The 26,575-nt window shown below is 46.4% G+C and overlaps 1 protein-coding gene and 1 long non-coding RNA gene across 2 annotated transcripts in view; one reads left to right on the forward strand and one right to left on the reverse strand.

The window, feature by feature from the left end:
* The first annotated feature begins 212 nt into the window (after nucleotides 1–212).
* Nucleotides 213–26,575, forward strand: part of LOC140460793 (uncharacterized) — a 41,226-nt gene continuing 14,863 nt past the window's right edge. The window contains exon 1 of the mRNA XM_072555478.1: nucleotides 213–1,742. Within this exon, the coding sequence (XP_072411579.1) occupies nucleotides 795–1,742 (948 nt within the window). The 5' untranslated portion in view covers nucleotides 213–794. The remainder of the gene's footprint in view (nucleotides 1,743–26,575) is intronic.
* LOC140460806 (uncharacterized) lies at nucleotides 6,944–11,800 on the reverse strand. The gene is made up of 2 exons (XR_011954344.1): nucleotides 11,507–11,800; nucleotides 6,944–7,662 (listed from the first exon to the last, which is right to left on the reverse strand). It is a non-coding gene; the product is annotated as an uncharacterized lncRNA (long non-coding RNA).

The raw sequence follows: 26,575 nt of genomic DNA on the forward strand, positions 1-26,575 counted from the left end.
AATAACCATTTTGTGTCTGGTCCTTCCTCAAGAAGCTGCATTGCAGGTTCACCCTGAATTGACACTTTTTTTTATGCTTCCCAAAATCAGACCTGCTCACTCTCAGCAGGATCCCAGTGTTGTGAAAGATATTAATTTTCAGGTGGTATTATCCAAAATTCGGAGAGATGTCAGTCTTGATGTTTTTGCTTTTTCTGCCCCTGTAAGATCCTGAATCAGCACCTTCAGGGGAATTAGTTATATCGGAGTGAGAACAGAGAGTGGGATGGTGCTTTCAATTTTGTGGAGTAACAAAAGACCAGAATATTCCACAGAAAGTAGAATTGCTTGTTCTGAATTTTTACCCTGCCCTGGCAGTGATGACTTTTGTAATCTCTTTTTAAACAGTGTACTTGAAGATTTGAAGATAGAAGCTTCAAAATCAACGCATGAAGTCCTTACACCCGAAACATTGACTCTCCTGCTCTTCGGATGCTGCCTGACCTGCGCTTTTTCAGTACCACACATTTTGACACTGACTCTCCAGCGTCTGCAGACCTCACTTTGACGTCAATGTCTGACAGTCGCTCAATCCATTGGGACAGGAAACAATTTTCAATTGAGTCTGTGAGAAGCAGCAAAGCGTTTTGGTTCCTGTTTGAGTATGTTTTCAGCATCAGTGGGACTGGATGAGAGACCCTACTGTTGCAGCGCATTGAGTGTGGGGCATGGAGAAGCATCTACAGCCTGGAAAGAGGAATTGACGGCAGGGAGGGGCTGGAAACGTGTGTGTGCGCGCAGCTGAAGCTTCGGCCATGGCGAAACCTGAGGAATCCCGCCCCGAGGAGAAACGGTGGAAGTGTGCTGATGGCGGAAAAAGCTTCCATTTCCCGTCTGCCCCGGAGATTCATCAGCGCCTCCACACAGGGGAGAGGCCGTTCTCCTGCCCCGAGTGTGGGAAGGCCTTCAGCAAATGCTCCGACCTTCTGAGGCACCAGCGCTCCCACACGGGAGAGAGGCCCTTCAACTGCCCCAAGTGCGGGAAGAGATTTACCCGGGCCTCCCACCTGCTGAGACACCAGCTGGCCCACACGGGGGAGAGGCCGTTCTCCTGCCCTGACTGTGGGAAGAGATTTGCCCAGGCCTCCAACCTGCTGACCCACCGGAGGGTCCACACCGGGGAGAGGCCCTTCAGCTGCCCCAAGTGTGGGAAGGCCTTCAGCAGTTCCCCCAACCTGCTGAGACACCAGCGGGTCCACACGGGGGAGAGGCCCTTCAGCTGCCCCGAGTGTGGGCAGGCCTTCAGCGATTTCGCTTCCCTGCTGACCCATCGGCGGGTCCACACGGGGGAGAGGCCCTTCAGCTGCCCCGAGTGCGGGAAGGCCTTCAACAATTCCTCTTCTCTGCTGACCCACCAGCGGATCCACACCGGGGAGAGGCCCTTCAGCTGCCCCGAGTGTGGGAAGGCCTTCAGGCATTCCCCCAACCTGCTGAGACATCGGCGGGTCCACACGGGGGAGAGGCCCTTCAGCTGCACCGACTGCGGGAAGGCCTTCAGCAATTCCTCCAACCTGCTGACCCACCAGCGGGTCCACACGGGAGAGAGGCCCTTCAGCTGCCCCGAGTGTGGGAAGGCCTTCAGCAATTCCTTCAACCTGCTGACCCATCGGCGGGTCCACACGGGGGAGAGGCCCTTCAGCTGCCCCCTGTGCGGAAAGGACTTCACTCGCTCCTCCCTCCTCCAGAGGCACCAGCGCGTTCACATACCACCGCAGGGGGGATTGAAGGAATGATGGCTGAGTGCCATTATCGACTGGACTATTAACCCAGTTCCAGGGATCCCAGGTTTGAATCCCGCTGCGGCAGATGGCGCTATACAGGGTATGGGTTGAAATTGCTGAGTGAGGCAATAATTCCTCCAGGTTAAGGCTGTACCAAGGATCCAATTACAAAGGGACATCTTGGTGGTGACCAATAGTAAAGAAAGTGATGGGGGATGGGGTGGGGGTGGGGGAGAATGGGGGTGGGGGGGTGTGTGCGCTTTGACTTTGAGCTGTTTAAAAAGCAACTACTTTTTCTCTGCCATTTTGCTGAGGGGGTTTGAAGCTGTAACAAAGTTGGGTTGCAATAAAGGTTACCTGAACTTGCTGCTGTGCTCAGACTCTCATTGAAAGCTTTGAGCTCCAAGAGTTTTTATTTTAAAGCTGCTCATTTCTTTCAGCCTCCTGCACTAAGCTTCCAATGTCGCATATCAGTTGGAGTCGTGAATGAGCAGCCAGTATCGTGAGAACTTGTCAATTTTTCAGGAGTGCAGAGTGTGTCATTTCATCGGCGTTGTAAAGTTTCCTGGCAGCATCAGGAGGTGTGGGCAGTGTTCGCGAGAAATTATGTGGAGAGGCCGATGTTGGACTGGGCTGGATAAAGTTAAAAATCACACAACACCAGGTTATAGTCCGACAGGTTTATTTGGAAGGATGAGCTTTTGGAACGCTGCTCCTTCATCATGTAACTGTGGAGCAGGATCATAAGACCCAAATTTTATAGCAAAAGATCAGTGTCATGTAACTGAAATGACATATTGAACACACCAAGATTGCTATTCAGTCTTTCACCTTTTAGACTGAGTTTCAGGTTTCAGTTCATTAACCTGTAAATCCCAGAATTACTATTAATTCACATTCTCGAGATGACTTAAGGTTTTTTTTTAAAAAAGTGACATCTCAGCCCAGACAATGCATTAAAGGTGTGAGGTTCAAGACTGTCAGTATCCCAAATTTGGAACTAGAACCAGTCTGATTCAAACTGGGAATTTATAAAATATTACACTGATTGACTGCCTGCAGTTTCTGCACATTTTTGAGCAAAGTAGAATGTGTCTGCAAACATATTTCTGCCAATACAAGTTTGCCCAAAAAGTGATGAGTTTGTGCATGAGAGTGCACGTAAGTGTCTGCGCATGTTTGGTAAAGTGAGTGCGTGATGGAGTATACGCTGAGAGAGTGTTGGGGGCGTGTATGTGTGGGTGTCTGGAGAGAAAGCGTGTGTATGAGTGAGCTATCAAAAGCGAGGGCTTGCGTTTGGCTAAAACAAGGAAGGGAAGCCCATGAACAATTAAGGGTCCAACCCTTTGTCGTGCTGTACAAGAGAGACAGGGTGGGGTTCAGGTACACAGTTCTTTGAAAGTTGCATCGCTGCTCGACAGGGTGGTCAAGAAGACATTAAGCATACTTGCCTTCATTGTTCACCCCACTGAGTCTCGGAGTTGGGACATCATGTTGAGGTTGTACAGGATGTTGGTGAGGCCACTTGGAGAGTACTGAGTACGATTCTGGTGACCCTGTAAGAGAAGTCTTCCTATGAGAGAGGGTTCGGTAAAGATTTACCAGGAGGTTGCCAAGACGAGATGGTTTGAGTTATAAGAAGAGATTTGGACTTTATTTATTGGAGCACAGGAGGTTGAGGAGTGACATTATTGAGGTTGATAAAATCATGAGGAATGGAGGGAAGGTGAATAGCAAAGGGCTCTTCCTTAGTGTAGGGGAAGTCAAGGCTCAGGGACATATATCTTTAAAGTGAGAGGAGAGAGATTTAAAAGGAACCTGAGGGACAACGTTTTGACAGAGGGTGGTTTGCATGTGGAATTTGGATGAGAACATGCATAGAAAGGTTTAGAGGGATATGGGCCAAACACAGGCAAGTGGGACTAGTTTAGTTTGGGAATCCTGATCGGCATGGATGAATTGAACCGAAGGGTCTGTTTCTGTGCCGTCTACCTCCCTGAACCAGGAGTGATCTTATTGAAACCAGTAGAATTCTGAAAAGGGCTTGACAGGATAGATGCCGATAAAATGCTCCTTTGTTGGGATTCTGTGACTCCCCCGACAATGTGGAAGCAGGCCATTCAGCCCATTTATTTTACTCTGGCCCTCCGAAGAGTTTCACCCATATCCATTCCCATCCTCCGTATTTCCCATGGACAATCCACCCTAAATTGCACATCCCTGGTCACTATGGGTAATTCAGCACAGCCAATCCACCCTAACCTCTACACCCTAATCTAGAAATTACCTCCTCAAAAATGAAATTTAAATGCAGAGCTTTTCTCTAAGAAAAATGTCACTCTGAATCAATATTCAGATGCAGACTGAATTCACACCTATTGTTAGAAAAGCTCTACATTTGAATGATATTCTTGAGAAGGTAATTAAAATCAAATTCTGGGATTAACATAGCAAAGAACAGAAACCCATTCGAAAGGTGAAAGATTTAATCTAAAATTGGTTGATGTGTCACGTTTCCGTCACGCTAGACTCCTTTGGATATAAATTGTGATCATGATCTCATTCTCCACAACTACCTGATGAAGGAGCAGCGCTCCGAAAGCTAGTGCTTCCAAACAAACCTGTTGGACTATAACCTGGTGTTGGGTGATGTTTAACTTTGTCCATGGGAAACACATGAGTTGTGGGACTGGTAACAGTTCTTATTTTGTGATCTATTCCAAGTGAAATTTCTCCTCTGTGCAGGCACGGGTGAACAGTTTGTTTTTTGTACTTTGTGCGAGATCGGGCGAGCAGCTTTTAAATCCTTACGTTAAGCAGTTCAAGTAAACTGTCAATCAGCAATTGTATTCAGAGAGTGGTACTTCCAGCTCTGGTAATCCTGTTGCATCAACACAGAGAGGGAGAGGATGTCACATCTAAAGAGCAGACAGAAAAGTTATTTCGCTTGTTCAGTCAGTTCCTCACTCAGATGAGACTGGATACTGCTTTTAATGGATCATAATTAAATGCTACAATGGAACACCTTAAATTCGAGGAATTTTGAAAGGGCAAACAGAACAGTAACTTTGAAGAGAGATGTTCTTCCATTTTTAACCTTGGATGACCCATATGAGGCATTTTTATTGATAGCTCCATAATCGTCTTCCTGCTGGATTTTTTTCAGGGCAAACAATTTCTGGTGGGAGAAATTCTGCATCCTGGGGAGGCAGGGAAATGAAAATAAAAACAGGTTGTTAAAAGCATGTGAACTATGGGCCCACAAGCTCTTGTGGGAGCAGTGCATTTGCCAAAAACATTTCTGAGGAATTCTGTCTAACTGTTGGACTGAAAGTAGTTTCCCCACTGAACATTAAACAGGTATTGAGAACGTTGTGCATTATAGAGTGTGTTCCTGAGGACCGGAGGAGGATTGAACTTGCCAACGTGAACCACACTTTGCAGAGAGAGGAAATTTCTCCGGATGGAAGAGGTTGATGGAAGTCCACAATTGTCAGATTATTGCATGAAAATAACAGCTGGTATGGGGATCCCAGAAGAGGGGAGTCTGTAATGACACACAGAAACAAACCCTTCAGTCCAGGCCAACCAGATATCCTAAATTAATCTAGTGACCCATTTGCCAGCATTTGGCCCATATCCCTCTGAATGCTTCCTATTCATGTCCCCATCCAGATGTATGTTTTTCTTCGGAGAATACTTGGGTGAGAGCCTAGATATGCTATTACTCAGCCTTTCCCCATTGAGCTTCACCTTTCCTTCGTGCTAATTGTAACTGGAGAAGGCTGAAAGCTGAAAAGGATTTCCTGGGGGGAAAAAAAACGTTTATTCCAGATTGGGCTCAGTGATGGATTTTCTGAAGCTTGGTTATTGTAGATTTCAATCAGACAAAAAAAACCTTTCAGTTGTCCTTGTCCAAGGCAGAGTAGATATTCTTTTAAGGTACAATTGAGATATCTACATTCTTTACAATGTTTTTCCATCATTTGGTTTATTGAGCATCATCTTCTTGTGATTCACCAGAGATGATTTGAAGTGAATTCTGTAAGATGCTTTTCTATTTTATTTAACTTTACTTGGCTCTTTAAGGCAAAGATTTCCTTAAAATTTCCGGGGTCAGACCCCCGTCACTGGGCACCGCCGCCTTCCTGGGGCAGCTGCTGGGTCACGGGCCACACCGCCCCCCCCCCCCCCCCGGGCTGTACAGCAGGTAGGAGCCGGTGATCATTGTGGAGGAGGATGGGGGTTAAGGGTCTGTTTGGGAACATGGTCGGCCGCCTGGGGGGTGGAGTTCACCTGGTCGGGGGGCGGGGCCTGTGACAACGATGGGGCCACGTGGGAGGGACTGGGCCCGGGGGGGGGTGGAAGGTGAGGCAGGTTGGGGGAGGGGGGGGGGTGAGAGGGAGGGGAAGGAATGTGGGGCCTGTCCTGTCAGAGTGACATTTTACACTCACTTTCCATCTGCTTTTACTGGGGCTTGGGCTGTTTACCCCCCTCACTGTCTGTTTAATCCTCGGGCTGTTTACCCCCCTCACTGTCTGTTTAATCCTTGGGCTGTTTACCCCCCCCCTCACTGTCTGTTTAATCCTCGGGCTGTTTACCCCCCTCACTGTCTGTTTAATCCTTGGGCTGTTTACCCCCCTCACTGTCTGTTTAATCCTTGGGCTGTTTACCCCCCCCCTCACTGTCTGTTTAATCCTTGGGCTGTTTACCCCCCCCACTGTCTGTTTAATCCTCGGGCTGTTTACCCCCCTCACTGTCTGTTTAATCCTTGGGCTGTTTACCCCCCTCACTGTCTGTTTAATCCTTGGGCTGTTTACCCCCCTCACTGTCTGTTTAATCCTCGGGCTGTTTACCCCCCTCACTGTCTGTTTAATCCTCGGGCTGTTTACCCCCCTCACTGTCTGTTTAATCCTTGGGCTGTTTACCCCCCTCACTGTCTGTTTAATCCTTGGGCTGTTTACCCCCCTCACTGTCTGTTTAATCCTTGGGCTGTTTACCCCCCTCACTGTCTGTTTAATCCTCGGGCTGTTTACCCCCCTCACTGTCTGTTTAATCCTCGGGCTGTTTGCCCTTTGCTGAGGGTAGTGTGTAAATAGTGCAAGAGGCTGAAAGAAAGGAGCAGCTTTAAAACAAAAACCACTTGGAGCTCAAAGCTTTCAATGAGAGTCTGAGCCCGGTGGTAAGTTCAGGTAACCTTTATTGTGACCCAACTTTGTTACAGCTTCAGATCCCCCCAGCAAAAAGGCAGAGAAAAAGTACCTGCTTTTTAAAACAGCTCAAGGTCAAAGCGTGCACACTACCCTCCCACCTGACCTCACTTCCTTTACTATTGATCAGCACCAAGTTGTCCCTTTGTAATTGGATCCTTGGTAAAGCCATAACCCGAAGGAAGTATTGCCTCACTCAGCAATTTTCACCCATACCCTGTCTCCAAGTAAGTGTCTCCCTGCCCATCTGCCAGGAGGTGGGAGTTGGGGCATCTGTGTATGGTAGAAATTCTGAACAAGCAATTTGACTTTCTGTAGAATATGCTTTTCTTTTGTTATTCCACAAAATTGAAAGCACCATCCCACTCTCTCTCCCCCTCTGTTCTCACTCCACTCTAACTAATCCTCCTGCATGTTCTGATTCAGGATTGTACAGAAGCAGAAGAGCATTTTGGATAACTCTGCCTGAAAGTTAATATCACAGAATCATAGCTGAAAATCGTTACAGTCCCAATGAATTGAGTGACTCAGGCAGTGACCACTACAGACATTGGAGAGTCAGTGCTGAAAAGTGTCGCGCTGGAAAAGCACAGGAGGTCAGGCAGCATCCGAGGTGCAGAAGAGTCAACGTTTTGGGCGTAGGCCTTTCATCTGTTGATTTTGAAACTTCAGTCTTCAGATCTTCAAGTACTCTGTTAAAAAGAGATCACAAAAGTCCTCACTGTCAGTGCAGGGTAGAAATTCAGAACAAGCGATTCAGCGGAATGTTCTTTTGTTATTCCATGAAATTGAAAGCACCACTCCGCTCTCACTCATTCTCCTGAAGGTGTTGATTCAGGATCTTACAGGGACAGAAAAGCAAAAATATCACTACTCTGAATGTTGAATACCTCCATCTGAAAGTTGATATCTTTCACAGCATTCGGATACTGCCGAGAGAGTGAGCAGGTCAGATTTTGGGAAACAAAATAAACTGTCACTTCAGGGTGAGCCTGCAATGCAGCTTCTTGAGGAACAACTTTAGCATGAAATGGTTAACGTACATGGGAAGTTGGGGGAAAGGCACCATCAAGACATTACTTCCCTGGGCACGATGGGTAACTTAGCACAGTCAATCCATTCTCACCTGGACAAAGTTGAACAAGCCTGGTTGTTAAGTCTTTCATTGTTTAGTACAGGTTTCAGGTATCAATAATATGTAAATCCCAGAACTTGGTGTCAGCCATCTTCTCAAGATAAATTAAGGTTTTATAACAAAAAGTGACATCTCAGCTCAGAAAATGCATTAAAGGATTGAGACCAGAGTCTGTCTCTATCCCAATCTTGAGTCAAACTGGTTCCACTTCCAAAGTGGAATTTACAAAATATTACGTGTACCGACTGCTTGCAGATTTTGCGCAAAAATGCACAATAAAATGTATCTGCAAACACGATTCTGCAAATACACATTCAACCCCTATTGGACATGTGTGCGCATGCGTGCGTGAGGGAGAGACAATGTCTGTATCGGTGCTGTATATCTCTACATCTATTTGATAACAGATGCTTCACTTCTGTTGGTGTAAATATTGTTGGAAATCATAGCTGGGTGCAAATGGTTAGATGTAAGGGAGAGATAATTCATCAAGTAGAGCAGTATAAAAATCCTGGGAGACCCCTATTTCTGGTTTGCTTCCTAATGAACAAACATTAAGCATAAGCACCTATATGTTTTTAATTTTGTTTCATTTTTCTTGTTTGATTCCATGCTATGATTACGGTCTGTGCCTGGTCGGTTGACAGGCTGGGGGATTGTGGGTTGGGGCTTGATTGACTGAATGTTTTATTGTTCCGGAAGGTGAAAAGGTGGGGTCAAAGCTTCAGCAGAGCTGAGAACAGACCAACATCTTACTCTGTGGGAACAGGGAGATCAGAGGACAGAGAAATCAGGACCTGAAATCCGAGCTGACACCAGACTACCCTGTGATCAGTGCTTTGATTAGTAGTGCCAACTCTCTGCCTTGACCTAGCTTCCCATTTGACTATCCCCTCAATATTCAGGATCCAATCCTTGTCAACCTGAAGCCATGTCTCTGTAAGGAGTCTTTGATCATAATTATTCACTTCAGTGTGTGCAGTCAATTCATTCACTTTAGTTACAATGCAGCACACAATCAGACAACATTTGATTAATCTAGTCTAATTTGTTTGCATGTGCCCCATATCCCTCCGAACCCTTCCTATTCATATCCCCATCCAGATGCTTTTTAAATGTTGTAATTGTACCAGCCGTCACCACTCCCTCTGGCAGCTCGTTCCATACATGCACCACTCTCTGTGTGAAGTTTCCCCTCAGGTCCCTTTGAAATCATTCCCCTCTCACCTCAAACATATGCCCTCGAGCTTTGGACTCCCTTACCCTGGGGAAAAGACCTTGGGTATTCACCATATCCATGCCTCTTACAAACGTTTATCAGGTCACCCCTCAGACTCTGATGCTTCAGGTGAGGATCTAAAATTTGAATTTAGATTATTGTCAGACTCAACAAGTATATGTAGATTTTTACTAACCACAAAATGGCTTTTCAATTTAAAATAATACACAAAATGGCTGAGAATAATGATTGAACTCTGTGAACTTGTCCTGCTGTTTTGCAGAATTAAGCTACAATCCAAAGATAAGAGGACAATGGAGTTTGTTTAAAATGAACACTGACACATTAATTGACCATTTGAACTAACCTTGAGCTGCTACCATGGCATGATGATTTATGTAATTAAGACCCCTTTCCCAGGAAATATCATTGGATTAACCTGCTCTAAATCATGTCACCTTATTACATTTGATTGGTCTTTTCTTGTAATTAAGGCTGTACTGTCTCTTAAAAAACCTAAATAAATAACGTGTCATTTTCAAATGTAATTGCACAACTTCACCATGGAACACAGAAGCTTTAATCACTGTGTTGTTGGACAGAATTGGGTCAAGATGTCTTATTAAACTGATAACCTTGCTTTGTACAGACTGCATTTCATTGATTCTTTAGACCAATTGCGAACCGAAAGGACCCTTAAGAGGGGTCTAGATCTTCACTCTGGATAGTTTGACCTGGCCAATTAACCCTAACCTGCACATTCCTGGGAACTATAGGTAATTTAGCATGGCCAATCCATTCTAAGCTGCACATCCCTGGACACTGTGTGCAACTTCGCACAGCCAATTCACACAAACCTGCACCTCCCTGGACACTGAGAGTACTTTAGCATGATCAATCCAACCTAACCTGGACAAAGTTTAAAAAAAATCACACACACCCAGGTTATTGTCCAATAGGTTTATTTGGAAGGACCAGCATTTGGAGTGCTGCTCCTTTATCAGGTGGTTGTGGAGAATAAGATCATAAGGTACAGAATTTATAGAAAAACATTACAATGTCCTGCCACTGAAATGATACATTGAACAAACCTGGATTGTTAAGCCTTTCACATTTCAGAATGGGTTGCAGGTATCATTAATATGTAAATCCCAGAAATTTCTGTAAGACACTTTCTTGAGATAACAAGGTTTTATAACAAAAGGTGTCATCTCAGCTTAGACAATGCATTAAAGGTGTGAGATCAGAGTCTGTCTGTCCCCCATTCTTGAATCAGACTGGTTCTATTTCCAAAGTGGAATTTACAAAATATTACTGGATTGACTGCCTGTGTGAACTGCCGAGTCTCATCCACCAGCTGAAATAACTGGATAGGGTAGGGCTTCATCCCCACAGTGCAATGAATTCCCATTTTCCACCAAAATCGCAGATGTACTCCCTTTACTCAGTTGCTCTCTCACAAATGCAAGATTTCATTGTATTCTTCTGCTCCCAGTCAGGGCAAAACATCTTCGAAAGCTGCTCTGAAACTCTAGTCTTCACAACCACACTTCTGCTTTCACCAAAGATGATTAAGAGTCATACAGCATGGAAACAGACCCTTTGGCCCAACTTGTCCGTGATGACCAGATATCCAAAATTAATCTAATCCCGTTTGCCAGCATGTGACCCACACGGCTCCAAACCATCCCGATTCATGTCCCCAGCCAGATGCATTTTAAATATAATCGTACCAGCCTCCACCAATTCCTCTGGCAGCTCGTTCCACGCATGCACAACTGTCTATGTGAAAAGGTTGTCCTTCACGTCTCTTTTAAATCATTCCCCTCTCACGTCAAACAAATGTCCTCTAGCTTTGGACTCCCCTACCCTGGGGAAATTCCTGATGAAGGGCTTTTGCCCGAAACGTCGATTTTCCTGTTCCTCGGATGCTGCCTGACCTGCTGTGCTTTTCCAGCACCACTCTGATCTAAACTCTGGTTTCCAGCATCTGCAGTCCTCCCTTTTGCCTAGATCGAACCCTCTACCTGTCTACATCTGTGCCCACTTCACCAACCAGCACACCCTTTATCTGCATCACCCCCTGCACCCAACCCCAATCCTGAAGAAGGGTTACACCCGAAACATTGACTTCTCCACCTCCTGATACTGCCCGGCTTGTTGTGTTCTTCCAGCCTCCTACCTGTGTATCTTGCCAATTGAGACACAGACCTGGAGCAACGTTTCCAGAGTCTGTCCCCATCCCGACACACTCCCTTTCCTTTTAGTTGCTGCAAGGCAACAACTGAATCCCAGAATGAAAAAAATAAATGGAAAAGGTGACAAGAGAAGAGAGTGCCGTACTCCCAGATAATGGACAGAGGGAGGAATTTGCAGTCTGGGATGAAGCTCAATGTTCATTCAGACACGAGCAGCAGCAGCTTCAGAACCTCATGGTCCAACTTCCGCATTCAGACAATGGGGTGACTCTGATTGGCAGGAGGACCAACGTCCTTCCGGTCCTCCTGTGCTCCCTATTGGTCAATCAAAAGAAGGTCTCGCGTCTTATTTGCCGATAGCGATTAGCATGCGCACCAGCTTTTGCTGACACCGGCGAGCATGCGTACTGCGTTGCTGACACCGGCAAACGTGCTGCTGTTATTGACCGATTTGACGTGTCCAAATGCCAACAGGGAAAAAAGGGGTAGAGCCACAATTTTTTTTTCCCTGTGGTTCGACATTTTATTGCTTCTGCGTTTTGTCTGGTTACTCCACTTTTGTATGTCTTTTGTCCTTGTTGAGAGAGAGTGTGCCCCAGTGAGCTGTCTATGGGATGGAGCTGTAACCAGTTACACAGACTGAAGTAACATTATAGTAGTCGCAGCAGGGAGTAACTGCACACATTTCCTGAGTGTGATCACAGTTTCAATTGTTCATCAGAAACAGGGAGCTAAAAGGACACCAGAACGACAGAGAAGTCGTAGAAATGTGGGGACTGTGGGAAGGGATTCCATTCCCTGTCGGTCCATGAGATTTATCAGCTCAGTCGCAGTTGGGAGAGGCAGTTCTTCAAAACATTATTACAACATTATTTCCCATTGACAAAAACACATTCACGCTGCCTGATTACCTTGAACTTGTACAAGTGCCCTGTCATCACATCTTTAATCATAGCTTTGAACATTTTCCCTATGATATATATTAAGGTCTGCAGTTTCCTGTTCTCGGTCTCCCTTTTTGAAGAAAGGAGTTTTCCAATCTACAGAAACCTTCCCTGAAACTAATGACGTTTGGAAAATTAAAACCAATGCATTAACTATATCACCAGCTAGTTTTTCTTTAAGGATCTAGAATGAAATCCTTTGGACCCCTGGGACTTGTGAGCTTGTAGTTCCAACAGTTTACTCAGTACTACTTCCCTGGTAATTGTAATTGTCTTCAGTTCCTCCTTCCCTTTCAATTCCTGATTTCCAGCTAGTTCTAGGGTGTTACTTGTATCCTCTCTAGTGAAGACAGATTCAAGCTCTTTTTAATTCACTGACCATCTCTTTATCCTCCGTTATTGAATCCCCAGACTCATTTTTTACAGAACCAACACTTAGCTTTTCTTAAAAAAGTTAACAAAGTGATGAAACTTTCCTTCCTGTTTTTATATTTTTGGCTAACTTTCTAACTCTAATTGCTGTGCTCCTGCCTCCATTATTTCTGATGTTTGCCCCAGCTCTCAACTCTCACATCAACCTATCTGTATATTCTATAGAACTGACCTTGGTTAAGTGTTGCAAAACACACAAGGGCAAATATTTCATCTCCAGAAAGTCTTAATACTGAACACGATAACATTCACTTTGAAATATTGTTCATTCAAACTTCACAAGCACACCCTTCAGATTCAAAATCCCACAATGACACCCAGTTTTGTTATGATCTTTAATTTTGGAGAGAAATTTGAATATCCAGTGATTAACTGGAAGAACTGTTCACGAGGTTTTCACATTTTTTAACAAAAACAAATCAACTGGATTAATTTAGCAGAATAGCACGTATGGCTTTAAATTGTAAATTTAGTTTTGCTTTGAGTGACAGACCAGGTCCACACCAGATGAGGATCTAATAGCTAGATTTAGGCTGTTGTCAGGAGCTTTTATTCATCACAAAATGGCATCTCAATATAAAGTAATAGAACAACATGGCTTCAGGCTGCAAATTAACACTGTGTTTAAAATGGCTAAAAGCTGCATTTCTGCATTCCTGAGCTAACTGAATTACAGATTAAGCAAACAATGCCTTCTTCATTGTATGGATCTAATTAAGCTAGATAGGACATTACTGACCATCCTTGCTAACCTTGAAGCACAGGTATGAGGAGATAATGCGTGTGAAACAACATTATTTCCCAGGAAATATCATTGGGTTAACCTGTTGTCCATTATGTAATTTTATTACATTGTATTGGAGTATTCTGTAATTAAGGCTGTACTGTCTCTTAAGAAACATATGAAAATTGATATTTTATTCCACGTTAATCACACAGTTTCTCCAAGGAACACAGAATCTTTTAATATCTGTGTTGCTGGACAAATCTTTGCCCGGCCGTTACAAATTAAAGTGTGAAACCTTGCTGAAGCAGACCATAATCCTAGTCTTCATTTGACCGATCTCGGAACTGAGAGACCCCTCCCGGGGGTTGAGATCTTCAACTCTCACTGTGCTTTTGGTGTGACCCACGATTACAGAGACTTGTGGGAACGGAGAGGATTTTTAACCCCCATTGGGCAGACGAACAGTAATGCTGTTTTGTCCAATCAATCTGGCAGCTATCAAGATGTTCAGCTCATGCTGAGGCAATGGATACAGTCTCCAAAGGAATGAGCAGATGGATGCTGCTGCCAAGCAGGCAGCCTGACACCCCAAACCTCTGGTCCCATTGGGTCCCCAGCAAAACCCCGACAGAGACAATATGGGGAGAGAAATGCCAGGCCTGGGTATAGGACTGAAATCACAGGGTGCGCCCCCTGCTGAGCAGCACAAACTATGGCCTCAAACAGGGTACTCCCTCGATACTCAAACCGAAATGTGGGTGACCCCTGATGGACTACTTTGTGTTCCTTCTTTGCCTCTGCCTTTTTCAATTGATTATGTGCATTATTGTACACACGTGGGCAAGGAGGGAATGGTTAATACTGTATTACAAACCTGGTGTCACCCAGATTTCCAGAAAGCAGATAGGAAAAGAGCTGAAGCATGTTTAATTTGTAAACAAACAAGATGCATGGTTTAAGAGGGATGCCCTAAGGTTGTTAACCACCTCCTTGCCTGGTGGGCCTTTTTACTTGTCTACAACTTGCTTTTAGAGTCATAGAGAAGTACAGCATAGAAACAGACCCTTTGGTCCAACCTGTCCATGCTGACCAGATATCCCAATCCAATCTAGTCCCACCTGCCAGCACCCGGCCCATATCCTTCCAAACCCTTCCTATTCATATACCCATCCAAATGCCGCTTAAATGTTGCAATTGTACCAGCCTCCACCACATCCTCTGGTAGCTCATTCCATACACGTACTACCCTCTGCATGAAAATGTTGCCCCTTAGGTCTCTTTTATATCTTTCCCCTCTCACCCTAAACCTATGCCCTCTAGTTCTGGACTCCCCGACCCCAGGGAAAAGACTTAGTTTATTTATCCTATCCATGCCCCTCATAATTTTGTAAACCTCTATAAGGTCACCCCTCAGCCTCCAACGCTCCAGGGAAAACAGCCCCAGCCTGTTCAGCCTCTCCCCGTAGCTCAGAACCTCCAACCCTGGCAACATCCTTGTACATCTTTTCTGAACCCTTTCAAGTTTCACAACATCTTTCCGATAGGAAGGAGACCAGAATTGCATCCAACATTCCAACAGTGGCCTACCAATGTCCTGTACAGGCGCAACATGACCTCCCAACTCCTGTACTCAATACTCTGACCAATAAAGGAAAGTATACCAAACGCTGCCTTCACAATCCTATCTACCTGCGACTCCACTTTCAAGGAGCTATGAACCTGCACTCCTCAGTCTCTTTGTTCAGCAATACTCCCTAGGACCTTACCATTAAGTGTATAAGTCCTGCTAAGATTTGCTTTCCCAAAATGCAGGACCTCGCATTTATCGGAATTAAACTCCATCTGCCACTTCTCAGCCCATTGGCCAATCTGGTCCAGGTCCTGTTGTAATCTGAGGGAACCCTCTTCGTTGTCTACTGCACCTCCAATTTTGGTGTCATCTGCAAATTTACTAACCTTACCTCTTGTGCTCACATCCAAATCATTAATGTAAATGACAAAATGTAGAGGGCCCAGCACCGATCCTTGTGGCACTCCACTGGTCACAGGCCTCCAGTCTGAAAAACAACCCTCCACCACCACCCTCTGTCTTCTACCTTTGAGCCAGTTCTGTATCCAAATGGCTAGTTCTCCCTGTATTCCATGAGATCTAACCTTGCTAATCAGTCTCCCATGGGGAACCCTGTTGAATGCCTTACTGAAGTCCATATAGATCACATCTACAGTTCTGCCCTCATCTATCCTCTTTGTTCCTTCTTCAGAAAAACTCAATCAAGTTTGTGAGACATGATATCCCACACACAGTGTCATGTTGACTATCCCTAATCAGTCCTTGCCTTTCCAAATACATGTACATCCTGTCCCTCAGGACTCCCTCCAACAACTTGCCCACCAATGACATCAGGCTTACTGGACTCCCACCCTTCTTAAACAGTGGAACCATGTTGGCCAAGCTCCAGTCTTCCGGCACCTCACCTGTGACTATTGATGATAATATCTCAGCAAGAGGCCCAGCAATCACTTCTCCAGCTTCACACGGAGCTCTAGGCTACACCGGATCAGGTCCTGGGGATTTATCCACCTTTATGTTTCAAGACATCCAACACTTCCTCCTCTGTATTTTAGGGTGTAGCTCAGGGTGGATTGGCAGTGCTAAATTACCCATAGTGCCCTGGGATGTGCAAGTTAGGATAGATTAGCCATGGGAAATACAGGGAAAGGGGTGGGAATGGGTGGGATGCTCTTCAGAGGGCCAGTGTGGAATAGATGGGCCGAATGGCCTGCTTCCACATTGTTGAGATTCTATGACCCTCCCCACAAAGGAGCATTTTATCTGCATCTATCCTGTCAAGCCCCTTTCAGAATTCTACTGGTTTCAATAAGATCACTTCTGGTTCATAGAGGTAGACAGCACAGAAACAGACCCTTCGGTCCAACTCGTCCATGCCGACCAGGATTCCCAAACTAAACTAGTCCCACTTACTTACATTTGGCCCATATCCCTCTAAACCTTTCTATTCATGGACCCATCCGAATGTCGTTTCAATGTTGTAACTGTCCCCGTATCTACCACTTCCTCAGCAAGTTAATTCCATATGCAAACCACCCTGTACCAAAACGTTGTCCCTCAGGCTCCTTTTAAATCTCTCTCCCCTCACTTTAAAAAAATATACCTCCTAGTTTTGAGCACCTCTACACTAAGGAAGAGCCCTTTGCTATTCACCTTACCTCCACTCTTCATGATTTTATAAATCTCAATGACATCACCACTCAACCTCCTGCACTTCAGTGAAAAGTGTCCCAGTCTCTCCTTATAACTCAAACCCTCCAGTCTTGGCAATGTCCTGGTAAATCTTTATTAAACCCTCTCTAATAGTATTCTTCCTATTACAGGGCCACCAGAACTGTACTCAGTACTCTCCAAGTGGCCTCACCAACATCCTGTATAACCTCAACATGATGTCCCAACTCCAATACTCAATGGGGTGAACAATGAAGGCAAGTGTGCTAAACACCTTCTTGACCACCCTGTCTCCCAGTGATGCAGCTATGCACCTGAATCCTCCCATGTCTCTGTTCTCCAACAAGACTCAAGGCCCTACCACTACCTGTATAGGTCCACCCTTCCTTGTTTCAGCAAAATGCAACCCCTTGCTTTTATTCATACCTCTCTCATACATATACACACACACATACACCCCCCAACACTCTCACAGGCTTATACTCTTTACCAAGCATGCACACAAACTCACATGCACACACACAAATAACTCTAAGTGAATTTGAATTGGCTGAATTATCTGCAGATACATTCTACTTTGCTCAAAAAGTGCGGAAACTGCAGGCAGTCAATCAGTGTAATATTTTATAAATTCCTACTTTGGAAATAGAACCAGTCTGATCCAAGATTGGGGTATGACAGGCTCGAACCTCACACCTTTAATGCATTGTCTGAGCTGTCAGCCTTTTTAAAAATAAAACCTTAAGTCATCTCAAGAACGTAACTTAAAAGATGTTCTGGGATTTACATATAAATGAACCAAAACCTGCAATCCATTCTCAAAGATGGAAGACTTAACAGCAATCTAGGTTTGTTCAATATATCCTATCAGTTGCATGACACTGTGAGCTTTTGCTATCAATTCTGTGTCTTTTGATCCGGCTCCACAGCTACCCGGTGAAGGAGCAGCGCTCCGAAAGCTAGTGCTTCCAAATAAACCTGTTGGACTATAACCTGGTGTTGTGGGATTTTTAACTTCATCCAGGCCAGTCCCCCACCGGCTCCTCCACCTCGTTTCCATTGAACACAGCCCACACCTCCCGATGCTGCCAGGAAACTTTACAATGCCGATGAAATGATGCACTCTACAATCCTGAAAAACTTACAATTTCGAATGGTACTGGCTCCTCATTCACTGCTCCATCTGATAGACAGCATTGGAAGCTTAGTGCAGGAGGCTGAAAGAACTGATCAGCTTTAAAACAAAAACCTCTTGGAGCTCAAAGCTTTCAATGAGAGTCTGAGCCAGGGGGTAAATTCAGGTAACCTTTATTGCGACCCAACTTTGTTCCATCTTCAGATCCCCTCCTGCAAAAAGGCAGAGAGAAAGTAGCTGCTTTTTAAACATCTCAAGGTCAAAGTACATACACTCCCCCCGCCAAACCCCCCACACCACCTCACATTCTTTACTATTGGTTAGCACCCAGTCGTCCCTTTGTAATTGGATCCTTGGTATAGCTGTAACCAGGAGGATGTGTTGCCTCACTCAGCAATTTCAATCCATACTCTGTCTCCAAGTAAGTTTCTCCCCTCTCATTTGCCGAGTGAGGAGGGGTGGGGCAGTGTAGAGTCAACCACACTGCTGTAGACCTGGAGTCATGTGTAGGCCAGACCGGGTAAAGGATGCAACTTGGCCATCACAGTTTCAATTCCCCTCCAGGTGAACTCGCTGGTGCCTCCGCAGGGCGGAGGAGCAGGTGTAAGCCTTCTTGCACTGACAGCAGGTGAACGGCCTCTCCCCTGTGTGAACCCGTTGGTAGGTCAGCAGGGCGGAGGAATTGCTGAAGGCCTTCCCACACTCGGGGCAGGGGAACAGCCTCTCCCCGGTGTGGCTGCGCTGATGAGAGTCCAGGGTAGATGGGAAACAGAAGCTTTTCCCACAGTCATCACACTTCCATCGTTTCTCCAAAAGGTGGGATTCCTCGGGTTTCTCCATGGCCAACGCTTCAGTTACACACAAACTCGCATACAGCCCCACCCTGCCGTCAATTCCCCTTTCCAGGCTGTATAACGGTTACATGGTCCACACTCAGTGCGCTGCAACAGTAGGGTCTCTCATCCAGTCCCACTGACGCTGAAAACGTACCCAAACAGGAACCAAAAAGCTTTGCTCCTTCTCACAGAATCATAGTTGAAAATTGTTGCGGTCCGACTGCACTGAGTGACTGTCAGACATTGACTCAAAGTGAGGACTGCAGACGCTGGAGAGTCAGTGTCGAAATGTGTGGCATTGGAGAAATCACAGCAGGTCAGGCAGCATCCGAGGAACGGGGGAGTCAACGTTTCGGGCATAAGGCCGTCATTTGTTGATTTTGAATCTTCTGACTTCAGATTTTCAAATACTCTGCAAAAAGAGATTACAAAAGTCATCACTATCAGTGCAGGATAGAAATTCAAAACAGGCAATTCTACTTTCTGCAGAATATTCTTTTGTTGTTCCACAAAATTGAAAGCACCATCCCACTCTCCCTTCCCCTCTGTTCTCATTCCGCTCTAACTAATTCCCCTGAAGTTGCTGATTCAGGATCTTACAGGGGCAGAAAAAGCAAAAACATCAAGACTGACATCTCTCTGAATTTTGGATACCTCCACCTGAAAGTTAATATCTTTCACAACACTGGGATCCTGCTGAGAATGAGCAGGTCCGATTTTGGGAAGCAAAAAGATCGTGTGTCAATTCAGGGTGAACCTGCAATGCAGCTTCTTGAGGAAGAACCAGACACAAAATGGTTAATGACCCCGGGAAGGTGGGAGCAAAATGAGACATCAAGGCATTAACACCGACACACTTCAGTCAAACTCTTCTGCTTCCAGTCAGGGCAGAACATGCTCTGAAAGTCCAGCCTTCACAACCACACTTCTGCTTTCACTGAAGACAATTAGAGTCACACAGCGCAGAAACAGACTCTTTGGCCCAACCTGCCCAGATATCCTAAATTAATCTAGTCACGTTTGCCATCACTTGGCCCCTATATGGGCAGGGTGCTGACAGCTGGGACTAAATTGGGTTGGCTCTCTTGTCAACAAGGACGGAGTTGGATCGAAGGGTCTGTTTCTGTGCTGTACATCTCTATGACGCCAGTCGCATTTACCATCACTTGGCCCTGACCCATCTGGACCCTTTGTATTCATGCACCTATCCAGATGCCTTTTAACTGTTGGAATTCTACCAGCCCCCACCACTTCCTCTGGCAGCTCATTCCATAAAAGCACCACCCTCTTCATGATAAAGCTGCCCCTGAGGTCTCTTTGACATTTCCCCACTGCCCTCACCCTGAACCTATGACCCTCCAGTTCGGGACGCCCCCATCCCAATGGAAAGACCTTGTCTATTTACCCTATCCATACCCCTCATGATTTTATCAAAGTCTCAGACTCTGGCGCGATGGGGAAAACAGCTCCACCCCATCCTTCTATCCCTCCTCACCCGGGTATTTAAGACACATACCTGAGTTTGCAGAGTCTGCTGCCTCCTTGGATTCACTCCAGTTGGCACAAGTGAACAGATTCCCCCCACACACTCCCAGGACGAAGAATTGCCGAGAGGGAGGGAGTTTCATGCAAACTGACAGGGCCACTTCCGCGTTGTGACGCCTTCAATGGGTCAGGGGTGGGGTAGGGAATGGGAAAAGGGGCGAGAGGAAGGGGTGGGGCGCGGCCGGCCGGCTGGCTAGCCTGCACTGCCCTGCACAGTTTGCAGGAATTCCTTCCCTTCACAGAATCCCCACAGTGTGGAAGCAGGCCACTCGGCCCAACGAGTCCACACTGACCCTCTAAAGGGTAACCCACCCACATCCATTCCCCTGCACCTCTTGCTCTACTCCCTGACTATCACACCTAACCTGCACATCCCTGGGCACTATGGGTAATTTAGCATAGCAATTTCCCCCCCTAACCACTTTGCACCAAAACCTCACTCAGTTGCTGTCTCACAAATGCAAGATTTCGTTGTAACTTTTTCTGCTCCCATTAAGGGCAAACATCTTTGAAAGCTCCTCCTAAACTCCAACCTTCACAACCACACTTCTGCTCTCACCGAAGATGATTAGAGTCATACAGCACAGAATCAGACCCTTTGTCCATCCACACATCATTCCTGATGAAGTGCTCGGGACTAAAATGTCAACTCTCAAGGTCCCTCAGATGTTGCCTGACCTACTGCCTTTTTCTTGCACCACACTTTGCCTCTGATCTCCAGCATCTGCAGTTCTCACTTTCTCCACATCCCAAAGTATCACCATTTAAATAATACACTGTCTTTCTGCTTTTTTTTTCCATAGCAAAGGCTATAACTTCACATTGAGATACTGCATTTGCCACGTGTTTGTAAATTGTGGTCTTCTCGACTTCGGGGAGACTGAGCGTAAACTTGGGGAACGGATTGGTGAGCATCACAGCTGGGTCCGAGAGGCTGACCAGACCTCCCAGTCACCATCGATTTTAATTCCCCTTCCCACTCCATTTCTGACAAGAACATCTTAGCCTTCCTTTATTACCACAACGAACCAAAACGCAAATTAGGGAACAAACCCTATCTTCCGCCCGGGCAGCCTACAGCCTACAGGACCCAACATCGAGTTCTCCAATTTCAAATAACCTCCCTTTCCATCCCCCGACTCCCTTCTCAGCCCCGTGCCCCTCACTACCACTCCTTCCTGTCACCAACCTGATTTCTTCCACCCAATGATTAATCAGGCCGGACCCTCTCCCTATCTTCACCTATCCCCACTTTAGCCCCAGCCCCAGCCCCAGCACCAGCACCAGCCCCAACCCCAGTCCTGAAGAAGGGTTACACCCGAAATATCGACTTCTACACCTCGTGATGCTGCCTGATTTGCTGTGTCCTTCCAGCCTCCTGCCTGTCTATTTTGCCAATTGGGACACAGACCTGGACCACGTTTCCAGAGTCTGTTCCCTCCCTGGGTTCACCCCCTTTCCTTTCAGTTGCAGCAAGTCAACAATTGAACTCCGGAAAGAAGTAGAAATGGCAAAGGGGGCGAGAAAAGAGAGTGCCGTACTCACAGATCTGAGACAGAGGAAGGAATTTGCGGTCTGAGTGAAGCTCAATGTTGATTCAGAAAGAGAGGAGCAGGAGGAGCAGCTTCAGAAACTCATGGTCCAACTTCCGCATTCAGACAATGGGGTGGCTCTGATTGGCAGGAGGACCAGTTTTGTTCTGGTCCTCCACGGTTCCCTATTGGGCCATCAAAGCAAGGTCGCGCGCCTTTTTTTTGCGGAAAGCAATGAGCATGCCCAGAGTTTTGCTGACACCGGTGGGCATGTGCACTGCGTTGATGACACCGGGAAACATGCGCAGTATGCTCATTGGGGGATGCTGGTGTTTCTTGGAGAAAGTGAGGACTGCAGATGCTGGAGACCAGAGTTGAAAATTCTGGCATAAAATTCCTGAAGAAGGGCTTATGCGCGAAACGTCGATTCTCCTGCTCCTCGGATGCTGCCTGGTCTACTGTGTTTTTCCAGCACCACACTTTTCAATGCTGGTGTTTCTGTCAGATGTTAAGTATCCAAATGCCAATAGGTAAAAAAAAGGGGGAGAGCCACAATTTGTTTTTCCCTGTGATTCGACATTGCATTCTGTCTGGCTTGTCCCCAGCTTTTCCCCGAGTCCAGAACTGGAGGGCATGGGTTTAGGGTGAGGGGGAAAGGTTTCTGAGGGGCAACCTTTTTGCACAGACGCTGGTGCTTGTCAGCCAGAGGGAGTGGTGGAGGCTAGTACAATGATAATATTTAAAATGCATCTGGATGGGGATACGAATAGGACAGATTCAGAGGGATAAGGAGCCAAATACTGGCAAATGGGTCACTAGATTAATTTAGGATATCTGGTCGGCATAGTCCGAAGGGTATGTTTCTGTGCTGTGTTATGCTATTTCTAGCTAGTTGGGACCAACTTCACAAGACTAGGACTAGGCCATTCACCCCTTACATTCAAGATCAGAGTGGTGTTGGAAATCACAGCAGGTCAGGCAGCATCCAAGGAGCAGGAACATTGACGTTTCAGACAAAAGTCTCGAATGCTGCCTGACCTGCTGTGATTTCCAACACCACTCTGATCTTGAATGTAAGGGGTGAATGGCCTAGTCCTAGTCTTGTGAAGTTGGTATCTGGTCGGCATAGTCCGAAGGGTATGTTTCTGTGCTGTGTTATGCTATTTCTAGCTAGTTGGGACCAACTTCACAAGACTAGGACTAGGCCATTCACCCCTTACATTCAAGATCAGAGTGGTGTTGGAAATCACAGCAGGTCAGGCAGCATCCAAGGAGCAGGAACATTGACGTTTCAGACAAAAGTCTCGAATGCTGCCTGACCGGCTGTGCTTTTCCAGCACCACTCTAATCTTGACTCTAATCTCCTGTATCTGCAGTGCTCACTTTCGCCCATTCACCCCTTCCAGCCTGTCCTGAGCGGTGGCCTGACTGCGGTTATTTCAGTGAAAGAATCAGATAGATTTCAGCAGCTCTTTTAAAAAAACTTGAACGCGCTTTCTGGCTTTAATGATGTTTCTGAAGATATTATTTTAGGTATTCTCAATTTTGAAGATCAGCCATTTCTCACCCCTCCCGACTCCCAGGTAGAGTCATCACCATCCATTATCTCTCTCTCTCTCTCTCTGTCCTTTGAAGGGCTTGATACAGCGGTCAAAAATGGTTCGAGGCTCGAGAAAGGACGGTGTGGTGGGGGCTGGGGAGAAAAGAGATAGAAAGGATGGGGACAGAGAGAGAAAATGGACGAGGGGGCAGAGTGTGGGGGTAGAGAGAGACTAGGTACAGAGAGAGAGAGAGAGAGAATGAGTGGGGTTGGTAGAGAAATTGAGCGGGGGAGAGAGAGTGGGCGTGGTGGAGAAGTGGGAGATGGCACAGGGCAGGGTGATACTGGGCACACAGACACACAAGATGGTCACTGAGCCATCAGTTGGCCAACTTGACACACAAGATGGCCTCTGGATCACAATATGGAGAGAAACAGCAGAGCAGATACAGACACTGTCTGGGGCCACCACAATGGACTCACAACCCAGGTGATTAGTTTAAGGCGGGTGGGGGAGAGAATATTCATGAGTAATGAACACTGCCCGCCGAAGTGTCTGGGTCCAGCCAACACCTCTTATAGAAGTGCCAACAGCATGATACAGACTCAATACCAAATGCTAATAGCCAGGGCTGCAGGAATCCTCCTTCTCAGGGAGAGCAATTAGCGCCCATTACAACAACAATGGATTTCCATGGAGACATTGAAATGGACAATGTCTGCACTGAAACTGACAACGACTGTGTGGAAATTAACAAAGGTTGTGTTGGAACTGACAATGATTGTATCAACTATCAACGATTCTGCAAGGATTACCATAAACAAATCATGTTACAAAAACAATAATCTCATCCCTGACCGATTGTATCACAAAATGTATAAAAGTTTCTTGACGTGTGCTCCGGGTCGAGAGAAGTCTCGGAGCTGACACTGTGCTGTTGGTGTCTTTCTCTCCCCGGAGCCCCGGTATTTCCTTGTGCAATAAACTCTGTCATTGAACCCCAATTCTGACTCCGAGCCTGGTGTATTTCAGGGGAGAGAGAATGGGGCGGGTGGCAGATGGTGGGGGGAGGGGAGAGAGAGAGAGAATGGATGGTGGGGGCTGGAAGAATGGACATGGGACAGAGGGTGGGATGAGAGAGAATAGATGGGTGTAGAAGGTGGGGAGACGGACTGGACAGGGCCTGAGGAATGAAACGACAGGGGTACAGAGGGTGGCGTGAGAGAGAGTGGACAGGGTGTTTGGAGTATAGAGGGAGAACGGGCAAGAACCTGGGGATGGAGAGAGAATGGACAAGGGGCGCTGTGGTTGGCGGTGGAATGGACAGTGGGAGCTGTGGGTGGTGGGAGGAAAGAACGGGGGTGCTGTGAGTGGTGAGGGAGAATGGATAGGGGGCGCTGGAGTGCCGGGGTAGAAATGGACAGGGAGCGCTGGAGTGGCGGGGGCTAATGGACAGGGGGCGCTGTGTGTGGCCAAGATCAAAAAGGTTGATGACAGTCAACACTTATCAGATGGTTTCCCGAACAGAAAACCTTGCACTGGAGACTCCCAGAAGAGGGGTGTTTCATCTGTATGCCTTCAATTAGTTTTGAAATATTGTTGTGTATCTGAATTGTTCAGGGATACCTGGGACAGAGAGAGATGGCTTTGGTTGTTGGAGGTCAGTCATCTCAGTTCCAGGACGTCTCTGCAGGAATTCATAGGGTCGTGACTTCTTAGGCTCAACCATCTTCATCAGTGACCTTCCTCCATCATAAGGTCAGAGGTGGAGATATTCACCAATAATTGCACAATGTTCGGCACGATTCACAACTCCTCACAAACTGAAGCAGTTCAGTTTGAAATGCAACAAGATCTTAACAATATCCAATGGGCTCAGGAGTGCAAGTGACATATATGCCATGCCAATGACAAACAATGACTCATCCCCAAAAGAGATAATCTGACCACTGCCCCGTGATATTCAACAGTGTTACTGTCACTAAACACCCCACTATCAACGTTCTTGGGGTTTATCATTGACCAGAAACTCAACTAGACTAATCACAAACACAATGGCAACAAGAGCAGGCAACAGGTCAGGCATACTGTGACTCCCCAAACCCTGTCCATCTTCTACAAATCACAAGTCAGCAGTGTAATGGAATACTCTCCCAACAGCTTGGATGGGTGCAGCTTCAACAGCATCCAAAAAGCTTGATACCATCCAGGACAAAGTCGCCTGCTTGATTGGCACCATCTCCACATACATCCACTCCCTCTGCCCCACTGTTCAGAAGCAGGAATGTGTACGATCTACAAGATGCAACACAGAAATTCTCCAAAGATACTTAGAAAATACCTTCCAAACCAACAACCACTTCCTCTAGAACGACCAGGGCCACAGATACTTGGGAACACAACCTCTTGCAAGTACCCCTCCAATCCACTCACCATCTTGATTTGGAAACACATTGCTGTTCCTTCAGTGTTGCTGGGTCTAAATCCTGGAATTCTCTCCCTCAGGACATTGTGGGTCACCGTACAGCGTGTGGACTACAGCAGTTGAAGAAGGCGGGTCACCACCACCTTCTCAAGGGGAACTAAATGCTGGCCAGCCAGTGATGCCCATGTACCACGAGTAACTTTTAATAAATGATTGAAACGGAGGGTTGGAACCTGCAAACTAAACAAAAATCAACGTTCAGGTGGAACAGACGTCGTGCTTTAATTCGGTCCTTATGTGAGGACAGATAAAGAGCGATATACTGACACTGAACTGGAAATAGAGAGTTAAACCCCTGTAGGTGTATCAATTGAAAATCGATTCAAGATTAGCTCTTGATATATACGCCCCCAATACATGAAAAAGGACGGTTAAGAAGGCATATGGGACTCTTCCTTTCATCTCTTTAATGGCTGATGTAGTACCCACAATCCCATGCGATCCAGATACCGCTCTATTGGCCGTGAGCAGTGTTCATGGTGCGCATGTGTGAGATCGACATAGGGCCCCACCCCTCGTCGTTCTGATGGACGGGGAGACCAATCTTTGGGAAACCCTCTAGGACCGGAAGGGGCCTGGTCCTCCTGCCAATCAGAACCTCCGCCACAGTCTGAATGCGGAAGGTCGACCATGAG

This window comes from Chiloscyllium punctatum, chromosome 36, assembly GCF_047496795.1.
Source record: "Chiloscyllium punctatum isolate Juve2018m chromosome 36, sChiPun1.3, whole genome shotgun sequence".
In the NCBI taxonomy this organism is placed as follows: Eukaryota; Metazoa; Chordata; class Chondrichthyes; order Orectolobiformes; family Hemiscylliidae; genus Chiloscyllium; species Chiloscyllium punctatum.